This window comes from Opisthocomus hoazin, chromosome 4 (genome assembly GCF_030867145.1).
Source record: "Opisthocomus hoazin isolate bOpiHoa1 chromosome 4, bOpiHoa1.hap1, whole genome shotgun sequence".
In the NCBI taxonomy this organism is placed as follows: Eukaryota; Metazoa; Chordata; class Aves; order Opisthocomiformes; family Opisthocomidae; genus Opisthocomus; species Opisthocomus hoazin.
This window is the reverse complement of record NC_134417.1, coordinates 87,894,323-87,910,310: the sequence shown is the minus strand read 5'-3', so window position 1 is coordinate 87,910,310 and position 15,988 is coordinate 87,894,323. Positions and strand designations below refer to the sequence as shown.

General features: G+C 49.8%; 1 protein-coding gene across 1 annotated transcript in view; it reads right to left on the bottom strand.

Annotated features, from left to right (window-relative positions):
• The window catches only part of ACVR2B (activin A receptor type 2B), a 107,456-nt gene extending 93,803 nt beyond the window's left edge, over positions 1-13,653 (bottom strand). The window contains exon 1 of the mRNA XM_075419828.1: positions 13,515-13,653. Coding sequence (XP_075275943.1) covers positions 13,515-13,566 — 52 coding nt within the window. The 5' untranslated portion in view covers positions 13,567-13,653. The remainder of the gene's footprint in view (positions 1-13,514) is intronic.
• Positions 13,654-15,988: the final 2,335 nt, after the last annotated feature.

The following is a 15,988-nucleotide window of genomic DNA, read 5'->3' as shown; positions in this document are numbered from 1 at the left end:
CCCTTGTTTTTGAGGATCAGGAGCTACAGACTTTAACTTAGAATCACAGAATAGTTTGTGTTGGAAGAGACCTTTAAAGGCCATCTCGTCCAACCCCCAACTTGCCCAAACACCACCAAGGGTCCGAGCATCGCTCCAGTAGAGCACATCTCTCTGCTTCGGTCCTCATCTGTGCGTGCAAATAACAGAGCTTCCATGTCCCACTGGGGTGGTGCTCTCGGATTATCATCTTCAATATATATGAAAATGAAATTGGAAGGGAGATTGCAGGAGAAGGTCCTTTACAGAGACAATCTGGTATTGCTGATCCTGCCTCTGCGAGCATTTCTAACACCGGTGAGTGTCTCAAAGACACGGCACATCATCCACCCAAATATAAGTGACAGAAGGCACCACAATGCAGAGTCTCCAAAACCTTGTGAATGAAGCTCTGCCAAAGCACAAGTCTAACTTCTGTAGCCATGTGAAATGAGATCTAACTGCCCAGTAAGTGGGGAAGCTCCATGTATCTATCCGACTAGAAGAATCTGCTGCTTAAAGAAACAGCAACCAAACAAGGAAAGGGTAAGTGCTGGCTATGTTTTACAATGCACAAGTCAGAGCCACAAAAATGTATTCCTGAGAGTGCCAACGCCTATATGAAAATAAACCACAGAACACAAAAAAGGGGTGAAAGCACAAAAAAACTCCCACTTTTCTTTCCCCCACAATTCTGCCCCATGACCACATGCCACAGAAACAGAAATCTGATTTCAGTCAACCCCCCCCCCAAAATGTAAACCCTTTCGTTTGGGTTTAAAGGAAGAAGAAAATAATCCCAACCACTTTTTAAACTAATTTTTTGTTTCATGAAGTTCTGAGTACTTTAACAGCACAAATGAAAACGAGTGGCTGCTCCTTGCAGAATGGTCTCCTCCTGATTCTTCTCAACATGAGAAGATGAGGAGGTTGAGCATCCCAGCTCTCAAAACCACTCCACAAATGGGAACCTTCTGGGCAAAGAACACCCTGAAAAGGGGAAACCAGCAACTTTTCATCCCACCTCATCTTCAGACCCTTCCCATTCGCAGCGGTCATGGAGCAGGAAAAGAAAGGGAAGCCGTAACACAAATTCACATACAGAAGTACATTTAAGAAAGCAAAGGACCAAGATTGATTAGAGTGTTCTGCTGCTTTAATAAAGAGCCTAATGATGTCCAAATTATAGCAAAGCTCAATTGTGTAACCAAGGAGCCAAGATTTCATCCTTGATAAGGACATGGATTCCTGTCTCGCAGGAGAAGCCTGCAGTTCACTAACAAAGATGACCTTTTATATTCTACCCTTCAAGGCCACTATTAGCTAGAGAAATACCGCACTAACTTGGCAACATGAGTTTTTTTGTACACTGTGCTAATTTTTAGCAGACTCTTGCCAAGGCCATTACCATCTTCTAACAAGACAAAAAAAAAAAACCACCACACACACACACACAAATACAAAACCCACTGCTCTCCAGACCCAAATTACTTTCCACAATTCAATGCAGTTTTAATTAAGATGATTAAATTACAGCAAAAATGATTAAGATGATATCCCACACCAAACCACTAAAGGTATAACAGAAGAAGCTGGCATACACATATCCACGATAAAGTATTCACAAAAAGCTAGAATTTTACACATGAACCAATTTTACATCACTCAGACAATACCTTTGGAGATATTTGTCACAAGTGAAAAACTAGTGACATCCATCAACAGAGCACAGTTTTTCTGAGACTACACAGAAAGAAATCTACACGGAAAAAAACTGAAAAGGCTACAATTACTTTGACAATGTTTCTACAGCTCAAAGGAATTTGGGGGTTGAAATAAATGGTTTCCTTCTCCTTCCCGGGGCTCCCAAAATCAATTTTACATATAATTCCCTTTTTTTTTTTTTGAAACGGAAGTTAGATCAGAAATGCATGTGGAATCAGGTCACTGCAATAATCATGTACATGGTACATTTCCACTATTGCCTATTAACTATGAGGTTTAAATGAATGAGGAAAGTCTCAGATCCATATTTCACTGGTGGAAATTATTAATATAAACATAGCGCAGCTTCAGTTTTAACCTTACCATCCAACCGGGCCTATCCTCCTTCGGAGAAGGGTAAATGGTATTAAATTAACCGGCAGGGTTCAAAAGGCAGCTACACGGAGGCATGTATCCCATTAAGACCTGGGAGAGGATCCCGCAGCGGGAGCCCTGGGCTACAGGTAGCTTCAGCACTGGGTAAATTCAAGCCTCTGATCTTCAAGGAACGGCAGCTTCAGCGTATTTTAAAAAACGCTATGCCACTGTGATGACAAATGGTTGCAAAACAGCTATTTCTAGGTGCAATCTTCTGGAAACCCTCTGCAGGGACAGAGGCAGGTGGCAGAAAGCGGTAGGAGAGGTTTGCAAAGAGGCTGAACAGGCGACACGACTGTGGCCGGCGCCACTCCCAGCCCATGCCCAGGAGATGGGACAGGAGAAGGACACGGCTGGAACGTGGCCACCCTGCTCGGGTGGGAGGAGAACCGAAGCACATGGCACCAGTCACGCCGTGCCATGCTGCTTGGCCGGGGCCTGCTTTATTCTGGAGTACAGAAGTAACCCCAAATTGCACTAAAAGTCATGGCTGAATACATGAGAAGGCACCAAGTGACTTGCTGTGGACCTCGGTGACTCCTGGCAGACCGACCCGCAGCAGGGGGGTTTTGCAGAATTAACTCCCTTGGAATACAGTCCCACCATGTAGATCGTTCCCAAAGCACTGCTACATTTTGCATCTGGGACTCCTTTCGGTCTGGTTGCTTGTTCACATGAGCTGTTAGCTCTCAAGATCAGAGGGAAAAGTAAAAATCCCTGAAAAAATAAGAGGAAAGAAGAAAAGAAATCTGCACAGCGCATAGCATGGCCGTACTAGGGAGCTACTAACTGCCCCGCAGAGTCGCCCAACCGCTCTCAGGACACAAGAACCCTGCAGAGCTCTTTAAGGACAAGTGCATTAGGAAACTTGGAGGTTTGGTTTGTTTTGGTTTTTTTTTTAAAATATAACTCGGAACACCCGGTGAACGGCTGGCTTCCCCCCAGCAGTAATTCGCTGGATCTGACGAGAGGCGAGACCCAGTCCAGGCAAGAGGTTAACTTTGTATTTTTCCTTAATAGACAAAGAAAAGTCTAAATGGAGAAAGATAAAATTCCAACATAAATCCTCCACCAAGGCTGCTATGAAATAACTCTTTTGTTTAATTATTATGAGTTGGATGGGCAAACACTAGATCCCGACGGACAGAGAGCAGCTGTTACTGTAACAGAAAGACATTCATCTTCCCTTCTCGGGACCCTGAAACTCTATCAACAATGCCTGTAAAACGACCCCCAGCTCCCCCCTCCCCGAGTTTTTCGCCTGGCTTTCATATTCAGACCTATTTTTAGCCGACTTTATCTCCTCGTACCGCACTTCCAAGTTTCGCACGTTCCCTGTTTCAAAATCATTTCCCCGCACAAAAAGCGTCGGGGACATCGGCGGGGCAATTCTGGAGCGCGGGGCTGTGAGAACGGCGCGTCCCTCGCTCGGGGTTTCTTCTTTCATCAGCAATTCATTGAGCAGGAGCCGGCAGGCACAGTTACACCGCCAGATCCACTTGCATCTCACTTATCTGACAGGGTAGGAGTGATCTTACGTACCTTTGGGGCTTACAGTTACCTTGGAAGGGCTTCTTTTAGCTGTTATTCACATAATAAATAGCCAATCTGTACACGATTGCATGGGAAAGGAAATTCTATTACCAATTAAAAAAAAAAAGGTTTCTCCTGTTTGTTTTTAGCAGCACTAGCTCTGTCCCATTAGATGACAGCAGAAGCTATCCACGGAAAATTACCTATAGCCATAAAAATTATCTGTAAAAGACTTCCCCCAGTTATCTCAGGTACAATATAAACGTTAAAAAAACCACCCTAGGAACGGACACGTCGGGCCAAACTCCCTGCGATGAAACAGGCACGGTGCCAGGGCTTCAGCCAGGCGACAGCCACGGGGACACGCACTTGCAGGGACGCTACGTCCAGTGGGTTGGTTTTTTTTTTTTTTTCTTTTTCTTTGGTGTTTTTGGTTTGGTTTTGCATCCATCACCTTCAAAATTCAGGCTGAACGAGCTTTGTGCCCCGAAGCTGCACCCCCGAGGAGAACCGCCCAACAGCAGCGAGCGCATTCTCCACCGGGCTTCGCTTTTCTTTGCTGCCTGCGCAAAGCAGCCTGGAAGCCGAGGACAGAGGGCCACCGTCTTGCTTCCGAGGTGATTAAAACCTACACGTGAATTTCTTGCTATAACTAAGCGTGCCTGCCTTTCCTACAGGCCCCTGCTTCACACTTTTGCTTTAAAAAGATGCTCCAGGAGCCCGAGGAAGGGACGAAGATCTGTTGTAACAGCGAGGCAGTAAAACAGCAGCAATCAGATAAAAATTTTCTTTTTGGTTTAAAAAAAAAAAAACACACACAACACAGTATGCATCCTTGGAATATTTCAAAGGAAGCCACGGGAGCATGGCTGAGGCGGCTCCGTGGCAGGGCACACGGCATGAGAGCATCCCCACCGAGGGTCCACGTGCAGCATTTCAGCCACAGATGCTGCAGCTCCGGAATCATCACCGGCGTCGGGCACTCCCAACACCGCACCGACAGCCCGCTAAGGCAACGCCAAGCACCAATGCATCGTCCCCCCTCGTCTCCTTCGGGTTGTCCCACGCTTTGTGCCACGTTTTATCTCCCCTGTTTTGGAAATGGGAATTTCACAGCAGGGAGCTGCTGCGGTACCATCGGCGGCGGTGCCAACCACCACCACCCCAAACTGGCTTTGTAGGAGCCAAGCGGGCGAGTGTTATCCTGTACAACTGCAACAGGTATTTGGGAAAACGCCTGGCCCCAGGCGTAAGAACCTGCTTTAGCAGACGCTTTCCTACAAAAACAGAAGTGCCTGGTAAGCTGTGGGTGCGTGCGAGAGCGAGGGATTCCGACTTCAAACTTTTGTGCACCCGAGCGCTACCCAACAGCCGCCGAGCTGTGACTGGATACTCCCAGCATGAAAACCCATTTCTCAGGCTGCGCCTATAGAGGGGAATTAGCATTCTTAACCCATTAATTACTCCCGGGAACTAAAGCGGCAACACAAAAGCCCGCTGTGTTTCAGTTGCCTTGCTGGGGAAAGAAAAATAAAGGCTTGGAGAAACAAGTGAGCCGCGCGCCCACAGGCTGCATTGCCACGTCTCAGTTGTCCCAAGAGCGAACCCGCCCAGGACAAGGCGACCACCAAGATCACCACAAATCTGCACTTTGCTGAGCCACCACATCTGAAGTCAAAAACTGTAGTTTCCCTCTGCTGAGCACAGGGACTTGGGCAAATCCGTGCAGTAGCGTCCAGGTCTCAACCAAAGCAAATGCCTGCTTGCCCTTCAGCACCTGCAAAGCTCACGGGCTCTCCCAAAACCGGTACCGTAGTCTCCTCACAACTTTAACAGAGTAAAGCTCGGCTTTCTGCCTCGGAGAAAGGTCTTGACATCGACTGTGCAAAGCTTCAGTGCCCTCGTTTCCCCAGAAAAGAAAGTATTGACGGCAAACAGAGCTGCTGGAGAGGAGTTTGCAGCCAGCTCAGCCAAACTGCAGCAACAGCCACCAGCCCGCAGAAGGAAGCTAGAGACTGCGAAACACAAGAGTAGCACTAAAAGGGCTTAAAAAGCCTAAAATACCCTCATGTAATGAAATGCTTTTAAATAGTCACGGAAAAGAGACAGAGCTTGATTGAACATTTCTTCACTTCAGGTCCTCGGTTGCCTTCCTCCCTCCTCAGGAATTCAAAACTGCAGAGGTAAATTATGCATAAGCAAAATATTCCTAAAAGCCAAATTTTGAAAGTTGCACACATTATACAAGGTATTCGAAATAGATAATGTTGGGGGAAAGAAGGGTTAGCTGCCTAGACGGACCATTGGATAGCTCGGGCACAAATGGAGCTAACCTCACCCCTCTCCTCCACTCAAAGGCTGATAATCTCACACCTTGGAGCCATAAATTAGGAAGGAGCATTACGTTAGCATTACAGGCACCACATAGAAAATTTAAACTTCTGCTACCTAGTTAGAAAACAAGTTCTATAATGGGAAAAGCTTTAAATAAAAACTGTAGAGGTAGGCACAGCACCTGAGACACTACAGGGCAGCGTCAGCTACCGTGGACTTTTACAAATGACAACTTTTGCCACTGTGGTTTAGAGATTATTCAGCACAGGCCTGGGATTTCGGATGGGCCTGACAAATGCCAGAAGCATGCTCATCTCTCCCAGTTTAGGTTTATTTTTCTATAAAAACAATGGCAATATCATTTCCAGCTTTACTGGAGGAGGATTAACTCACCCCCCCAGCTCCCGTGAGCCCCTTTGTCTTCTGTCACCACACAAGGGTGGATATTAGACATGAAGAGTTGAGTTCAAAACCCGTGTCTTAACTTGCAAGAGTGTCCACTTAGATGGAAAATTAATGTAGCTCAGACAGTAAGGCACTGCATCTGTCTGTGAACGTGCCTTATTCTCTTTTTATTTCAGGAGGAGGAACTCATACATGGATCTATTAGTATGAGACTGCGACACAAGAAAGACAATTTTATGAAACCAGAGGTATCACTTGGTTATCAGAACACTCCATTTTTCCCAGTAAATTTAATGCCAGGTGGACAAAAATGGATAATCTACTGGTCAAAGCACCAGCTGCGGACCCAAGAAGATGGGGAGCAACACTGGGACTCCGAGATCCCAGAGAAGTCACTCCCACCATCGAAGAGGTGGGAACTCCTGGTTATCCTCTGCTACATCCCATAAACTCTGCACTATAGGAATAGGACACTAACATCCACAGATACAAGTTTTACTGCTAACAGCTCCTATGCAAACATTTTAACAGGCTCATTTCATCTCCTTACTACACCCCTGCTTCCCAAACCCATCGGAGAGCCAAAGAATGATGCTTCAGGTCCTGCCTGCACCCAGTCCCACAGCCTCCTCCCAGCACCCTCCTGCCCACAGAACCCCCCTAAGATCCAAAACCTAACCTGCAATGAAACAGCACACCAAGCTGGAAATCACAGAATTATTGAGAAATCAGTAATTTGCATTTTCCTCCAGCCAAACACAAACAGGCTTGCTCCTTCCTCTGTGTGTCTTTTATATTTAAATTTACAAACCTGTATGCATGAGCCGGTTCCCTGCTTGTGATCAACCCAACCCAAAAGGGAAGGACCTTCCCCAAGGGCAAAGACACACCAACCACCTCCAGCAAAGTCACCAAAAGAAAAAAAAAAGAAAACCACACAAAAAAAAAAAATCACATAAGGTGGCCAGAGCCCACTACCAGGTTAAAGTCTGATTTTACCCGATACAGAAACACTTCCTCACGCAGCTTAATTTTTTTTAGTATAGCTACAAAATATTTGGTGTGACCTCGGGGTGAGCCACTTCACGATGCCGCAGGGAGCACTTGCGGATAGCAACGCTTCCCCGCGGTCGGCCCCTCTGCTCAGTGTTTTCGGGGCAGGGACCTTCTCTCTCCACAAGCAGCACTTCACAAAAGAGGAGCCGTATTTTTCCAAGGCATCTAGACATCAGTAACATTTTTTTTCTTAAGTAGCATGACGGACCGATGCCACACGCAATATCATAATCAGAGCGACAAGACTCAAATACTGGCAAAATAAGAGGCACTTGTGCGCGCTGGAAGGAAGCATATTATTATTTTACAGCGTACACTGACAATTGCTGCTCTTAACTTTTAGTTTGAATTGAAGCTATACCGTAGTAAGAGAGGAAGATGACAGAGAGAAAAGAACATGAAACTGGGGAAAAAGACCAACGGTTATATTCAAATCTAAGCATAAAATGTGCTGGGTCTGCAGAACGCAGGCAGAGTGTTTCATCGTTAATTTACTTCTCTGCCCCTTTGACTTCAGTGGCTCCAAGAAAACTCACAAGGAAGATTTAAGCAGGGGGAAGGAAAGTGATGTATATTTTTTTAATATACCTTAAAAGAACAAATGACTACAGAGATACAAAATTATTTCAGAATGAAGGAATAATGAAGAGACGAGATTAGACATTAGTTGATCCTCAATGGTTAATGGAGGGGAAAGGCGGGAGAGAGGAGAGCTTACACTGGTGAACGCTGCGGCCACAAACACCTCTCTTAAACACGTCCAATTTCACTGATGTGAAAATCTCCACATGAAGGAACAGGAGAAAAAGAGCTTAACTGGGAACAGGGTGCAGAATGCCAAGTGCTACACTGAATAATTCAGGTCCAGGCAGCGCTATTGGCCAGGCAAGAAAATCACACCCCCCTGCTAGTTTTAAAATCAAAGGCCAAGGAGGGATAAAAGGGAAAGACAACACCTCTTTAAAGCGGAGATTATGCTCTGCGGTTCTCATTTCCCAAGTTCCCACCATGTTTTGTTACAGCCAAGGCATGGCACCACGCTGCCCGAGGAACCTGCAGAACGCCGCCGCCTTTCCGACACCGCTCCTTCAGCCCAACAGCAACAAAGCCAGCTCCGACGCAGGCGCCGATCAACCCCGACTTCGTAAGTGTTGCTTTCGCAGACTTTTTCAGCGCTTAAATAGTTTTTCAGTGGCCAAAGCTGAGGGTAAGACCCCACCAGGGGTTTCACGTGGGTCTTGATCACCACTGAACTCAACCAGGTTGTCTCCCCTGCCTTCACCTTTCCCAAATTCCAGCAATCCTTCCTCGGCGCTGGCTGACAGGGTCGGACACGCGGATTTCCAGGTGAGGGATGGGAAGCACCGTAAGGAGCAGCCATAGCCCCGGTGCTGGGTGCGGTGCTCCCTGGAGAAGGAGCATCCAGCAGATCACCTTGCCTTGGCCATGCACAGCAGAGGGGTTACCAGTCGCTTCCGCAATTTTTTAGGCTACAGCTACTACATTAAGCTTGAAGTAACTGTCCTGGGTGTTTTTGGTAGAAAGGTGTTCTATTTTATGGGGCTTGAAAGATGCAGTGATACTAAAATCCCATTTAATGCTGACTATTGTAATGCAGCTCCACGTGGTCAACTACCATTAACACCAAATTTTAGAAACGGTTCTAGAAGTAGGCCCTGAAGTATGACAGCCAAAACACCTTCCGCTACAAGGCCCAAAAGTGGAGTAACTTTGACTTCTATTTCTTTCATTTTAAAAGTGTCCTGGCTTTCTAGGAACAGGCACCATGTGGACAGAGCGCACAAGGACACCTTCGCTGGGTGCTCAGTGTCAAACCATCTCTTCCACCCACCTCCTTTGCTCTTCATAAATTAAGACAAATATCCCTTGGTTCCTTTTACACCTGCAGCGTTTCTGCAGAGGAACCCAGCCCGTAGAGAGGCATGAGGTGAATCACAGCAGCCGGACTCCCAGGCTGGTCCTAACGGCAATCCCATCACCAACACTCCAAAAGCTGCTCCTCTTCCATCTGAACCAGTGGCCCGCTTCCCAGAACCGGCCAAGCCCGGAAACCCCTCGAGGTCGAGCTGCAAAGCAAGGAGCATGTGCGCGGGAAGGGGGGAAAAATGGTGGGAGGGAGAGAAGAGAACAAAAACAACAACAACAAAAAAAAAAAAGAAGAGAAGGAAAAAAGTGGGGCTGGCCGGTTTCTTTCTTCTCTACCATCTATTCAGCGGCAGCAGGGGAGGTCTACAACTGTTGCGTCACGGAATGCACAAAAAAACCTGACAATTGTGTTTTAGCTGATGGAGACGGGAGTGGACAGGAGGCTGGTGACAGCTCACACGCGGGGAGCGGGACACCTCCGCTTCCACTCCCTGTTTCTTACTATCGCACATCGAGCCAGCAGGAGCCTCGCAGCCTGGATGGGCTGCTCCAAGACACGAGAAATGGCAAAAATTTCAGTGCGTAAATACTTTAGCTAACTACCCAGGCTCAGGTTAGACTCTCGATCGGGTCCAGGGATATGGAATTTTTAACCCTGCCTGATCCACAAAAGCCTACAGCAAAGGGGAGGTGCAGAAGATGCTTTGAAATGGGGGGGGGGGGGGGGGGAAACAGACGGGGGGAGTTAAACCCAGGCTGTGCAGGACCCAGAGCAGTGTTTATAAATAATGCCACTAAAAATAATACACTGTGCACTCGCATCTCTAACATAGCATTTTCTTCTCCACAGAACTGTGACAATGGTTATCTCAGTGGTATAATTATCTAGATTTGATGACAGATTAAAAAAATACATATATATCCCAAACACCTGTTCAAGAGTTTTGTGTTTTTAAAGGCCACTGCCATTAACCTTGGGCCATGCACTTCATTGTGTTTAATTAGCAAGCTAATGAAGCCAATTTTATTCCCTTTCTCAAGCACAAGAGGATAAACAGAAGACAGTGAAAGAGGAGACCAGATCCATTTGCAGCACAGTTCATTGCTGCATGGCATTACTTAAACTTCCACCGAAATAAAAGTAATGTAATGGCTCGGGAAAACGTGCTAGCAATGCATTCTGCAAGACAAATCCTTTTACACCTTCTGTATTTCCTAAAGCTCAGAGATTAAAACACGATTTCTGAACATTTGGGCTGCAGAAAATTTGCAAACAAAGGGCTAAAAATGAACATAATGTTTTCCTCAATGAATCCTCAGTATTCCAAAAATTAAGCATAACAGATTTTTTTTTTTTCATAAAAGAATAGCAGCCCGCACTCGCTTTGTTCCAGCCAGCCAAGGTAACGATGAGAAGCATCAACAATGGAGGTCAAGCAATTTTCGAAAAGCCCACCACTTTCACGCAGCCCGAACATGCACCCACACAAAAGACACACTCCAAGCAAAGCCCAGCGCTACAGAGCCCAGCAGCACATTGCAACTTTGGGCATCTGAGGTTGGTTTTTTTTTTTTTCAACTGAACAGCTTTAGAAAAAACTGGACAATAAAGATCACGTTGATAAACACTCGTAAATATCACAAGCATGGCAGAAAAGGCTTTAAAAGAGAGGGAGGGATTTACAGAATTGCTAATGCACTGATTTAATGATTCAAGAGGACCTTTCCAAATAAACACAATTATATTCATTTTCTGGGGTTTCTTTCTTGTATTTCAGAGCGGAGAAAAAGTCAGCATAGGTATGCCCTAGCAGCTTATCCTTTTCATAACATGATACATTTAAGAAGCTTTCAGGGTTCATTTTTTCTGAAAGCAACAGCTTTTTTTCCTCCCTCCAACTTAGATTCCTGCCACTATATGCACACAGCCATAGGATCAGGTTAAAAAACAAAACCAAGCCAAACAAAAACCCAACCCCACACCCCAAACAAGAACAAAAACAAAACAAAAAACCCCCAAACCAAAACGCAAACCCGGAAGCCATCTCTTTTATTGAATCACCTGAGATAAAAGGATTCCAAGATATATGGAAAGAAAATACATTGACCATAAATCTCCTTTATGCACATAATAGAATTTTCCAGCCAGGAGAGCCGTTGTGATGACAGCAACGCCGAGCACCTCGAATAGTGATAGCAACCCCCCCCCGCCTGCTTCTCCCAAAATACCCGCTCCCCCCCAGCCCTGCCATGTAAATACGAGCCCGCACAGCCCCCTTCCTCACGCAGGGAAACAAAGCTGCGAGCAAGTGTCCCAGCCATCAGATAAAAAACAGAAATAAAAAGCCAAGCTAGCTTTGCTCCCCATCAAATTCATTTATTTTGATCTTTTTGGTAATTATTTATTTTTATCGCCCGTTCCCTTTTTTTTTTTTTTTTTATTGCCTTCACGCGCGCACACGCACGCTCTCGGTGTGACTTAAAAAAATCATTAAGCGATGGCAGCGTTCCTAATGCCAGAGGCAGGCGGTGGCAGCGCATATTTAATGGGCACTCGGAACAAAGGAAGCCCGGCTGCAGGAGCCGGCCCCGCGCCCCGGCCCCCACGGGCACCCCCGGCCCCGGGGAGGGGTGGGGGGGACACACACACACGCGGGGATCCCCCCCCCCCGCCCCACGCACGCCCTCCCACCCGCTTTGCAATACAATGAAGCTGCAATGGCAAAGCCGACGGGGACTCCCCGGCTGCAGCATCGCTGCCCCCCCCGCCCCCGGGAAGCCCCCGGCCACAAGCGGCCCCCCCAGCCCCCTCCCCGGGCTGGGGAACGGAGGTAACGTAACAAGTCACTGCCCAGCGGCGGGGCGGGGGGCGGCAGGCTCAGCTCCCCGGGGGGGGGGGGGGGGGGAATAGAGGAGGGGGGTCAGGGGGGTCGCAGTGACCACGCAAGGAGGGGGACAAAATAGCTGCCGGCCCTGTTTCGCCAGGGGAATACGCAGCAATCATAAAAAAAAATAAAATGGGAAAATGGTAATAATAATTTAAGAAGATAAAAACAAGGAGGGGGAAAGCGTGGAGCGTGGGGATTTCCCCGCGTTTTCAGTGCTTGGGGGGGGGGGGGGGGGCACAGGGGGTCTGACACCTCCCACCCCCCCCGAGGGCTGCGGGATGGGGCATCCCGTGGAGAACACCCCCCCCCCCGGGCCGGGTGCCCCCTCCTGCTCCCCGGGCTCTCGGCTAACTTCCACCCCGCGCCCCCCCCCCCCCCCCCCCCCCCCCGCAAAACGCGCGCCCCGCAGCCCGGCGCCGAAGTTTGGGGGCCAGCTCAGTTCCGTGAAATCAACGGGGTGAAGAACATACAAAATCAACACCCCCCAACAGCACGAAAGCCTCCTCCCGGGGGGGCGCACCCCCCCGCGCACCCTCCACCCGGACCCCCCTTTTATCCCAACTTTCTCCCAGCCAGCCCCTTCGTGCCAACGGGCAAAACCCGACGGGACCGCGGCGTCCCCGGGGGGAGGGGGGGGGAGATGAGGGGGAACCGAGGGTGGGGGTCCCCCCTCGGGGCAGGTGGGGGGGGGCGGTCCCCCCAATCCCCCGCGTTCCCAAACCGCAGCCCGGCAGGCGCGGGGCGCACACATGGCCATTACCTGCGCGGCTCCGCACCATTTCGGAGCAAACCCCAGGTCTCCTCTTAACTTCTCACACCCCCCAGCAACCTCACCGGCTTCCCCCCCCCCGGCAGCACCCGCCCAGAAGCAAATGCCCATTTTTGCAAAGTTTCCTCGATATCGCGCCGTGTTTACATTGCCGTTAATTCCCACAGGCTGCCTGGAGGGAACAAAAAGCAGCACGGGAAGGCTCGTCCTGCGAGGGGAGAGAAAACGGGGGGGGGGGGGGGGGGGGGGGGGGGGTGAGGGGGTGAAAAGCTTAATAAATAAATAAATAAATAAATTACAGTGGGGGAAAAAAAAAAAAGAAGACAAGAGCCCGAAGCAGAGGGCAGCGGTGGGGCTGCTCCCCGCCTGCCCCGCTCCGTTTCGGGGGGCGGCTGCAGAGAACCGCCCGGCCCATTCAATCCCGCACGGCGAGCGGCGACCGCAAGCCCGGGCGGGAGGTAAACACGCCGCAACGCACTTACCTGCGCAGAAAGTTCCACAGAGCAAGGCGAAAGTCAGCCACGAAGCGGTCATATTCCTTTACTTTTTTTTTTTTCCCCTCCTCGTGTGCACCTCTATCCCCCAAGGGAAACAAAAATAAAAATCAAAAGACCCAGAGAGTGAAAGAAGGGGGCGGGGGGGGGGGTGGGGGAGAAGCGAGGCTCTGCTCTCTCTCTCGAAAAGAAAAAAAAGAAGAAAAAAAAAAATCCTGGGAGGGGGAAGAAAAAAATAAAATGAAATAAAATCGGCTTTAATCCCTTCGCGGCTGTAGAACGTATCCAGCGGGGAGGAGCGGCCCCGGACCCTGCTCCCGGCGCTCGCTCCCAGCTTTCCAAGAGTTTCTTTCCCTGGGCTTTTGTGCTGGGAGCGCGGCGTGCACCACACACCGACCGACTCTCCCCCCCCTCCTCCTCCTCCTCCTCCTCCTCCTCCTCCTCCTCCCGACCCAGCCCCTCCGGCTCCCCCGGCAGCAGGGGCGTGCGCGCACACACGCCGGCCCCGCGCAGCTCCCGCGCAGCCGTGCGCGAGGCGCGCAGCGCGCACACGCACGCTGCCCCGCGCAGCGCACACGCGTTTCCCAGCGCGGTGACCGACCCCGCGTCCCGGGCGGCAGGCAAGGAGGGGGGGGGGCGGCATCGCGGGCTGCGCGGGGCGAGGGGGCGGCGGGAGCGGAGGGAGGGTCGGGAGCTGCCACCTCCGGGGGGGGAAGGAGGCGGAAAACAAAATAAAAAAGGAGGGGGAAGGGCAGGTTTGTTGTTTTGCTGTTTTGTTTTTTTTTTTAAATAATTAAAAAAAAAAAAAAAAAAACCTGAACCGAGTCCAAAATGGCTTCTAAAAAAAGGGAGAAGGCGAAGCGGAGCCAGCGGGGGAAACCCGGATGTTTGATACAAAGCGGCTGGCGGGGGGCGGGGCTGCGCGGGGGCTCCGCGGGCGCTGAGTGGGGAGCGGAGCTGCCCGTCACGGCCGCGCCCCGCGCTGCGCCCGCGCGGGGGGGGGGTTCTCGGGGGAGGGGGCGGCCGGAGGGAGCGGAGGAGGAGGAGGAGGAGGAGGATGGAGGGGCGCGGGGCGGAGCGGGGCCGCCGGGAACCCACCCCCCGCCCCCCGCCGCCTTCTATGGGGAGGGAAAGCAGCGCGGCCCCCCCGGGGTAGGAATAAACCGTGTCCTTGCAAAAAATAAAAATAAATCAATTTAATAAAATCCTCCTTTTGCAGGCTGGTGAGACCGCGTTTTCCCCGCTCGCGTCCCGCCTGCCCGCAGCCCCCTGCACCCGCAGAAGCCCCCAGGATCGGGCAGGAGCGATGGCTCGGGGACGGTGTCCGGGGGTGCCGGGGCTGAACGGGCACCTCGGCAGCATCAATTACCAATTTTCAGGCCGTTTCGGGGTTAATAAAGTTTTCTCTATCGCCAGCGTTACAGGGATTGAACTCTCTCCGCAATTTATTTTGATTAGGACTGAATAATGCGGCGTTAGGGAGCACCAAAGGAATCTGAAGGGGAAGGGGAGATGCTGAAGTTGGGTCGCTCCCAAGGCGTTGGGTCTGGCGATGTTCGCTGCCTCGTCCGGAGAAGGGGCTGCGGCACGGACGCTGAGCGCCAGCAGAGCTCGCGCGCGTGGGGCTGAATCGCAGGTCAGCTCGTGCTAATTTGTCCGATGGGGAGTAGGGCTGAAAATATTTCTCAAACCATTTGCTTTTTCCCCCTGGAGGGAAATAAGGGTAAATACGAATCCTTCGTTTCGAAGTTTGAGAATCGTTTTTGTTTCAAGGAGAAACATGTATATTTTTTTTTGACAGTAAGGAGCTCGCAGGAAACTTCAGGAGGCTTGTACAAATGCTCGTAACCTCTTTGAAGCTGTAATTTTTTCTATATATGCATAGCACTTGCGTAACAAGGTCTTAGCTGTGAATGGGATTCCTAGGTGGAGTTGCAATAAACTGATTAATAGCACCATTCATGGGACCATACCTCACTCATAGGCTTGCTGGAAGTAAAGAGGGATAAATCGGTAGGCACAGAGCAGCTGTGCCTTTAAACGTGAGACTCTCGGGGAAAAGTTACAGCTAACGCGTGCACCGACGGGTAATGCAGTTGGTAAAGCTACAAAAAACGTTCAAGAAAATAATTTCTGCAGTGAAAAGAGGTCCACAAAGAGCTGCTGCTGGGCAAGGTAACGTCACCCAGCTAGTCAAATCACGGATGGAGAAGAAGAAGGAGATGTGTCTGTCAAAGGGATGGGTCAGGGATCGATCCCGATTTATTCAGAAAGAAGCACTCACAAGTAGGGTTTGGGTTTTTTTAATCTGGAGGTGGCCAGGACTGATTTTGTCCCTGGACACTTGCGGGCCAAACTGCCGAAAAGGCCACGCAGGGTGCGGAAGGCAATGCAAAACTGTGGCCAAAGGAGAGGTAAACGTCCTGGCCATGGGCTGCGGCAGCTCCGGGCGCGTTCGGAGC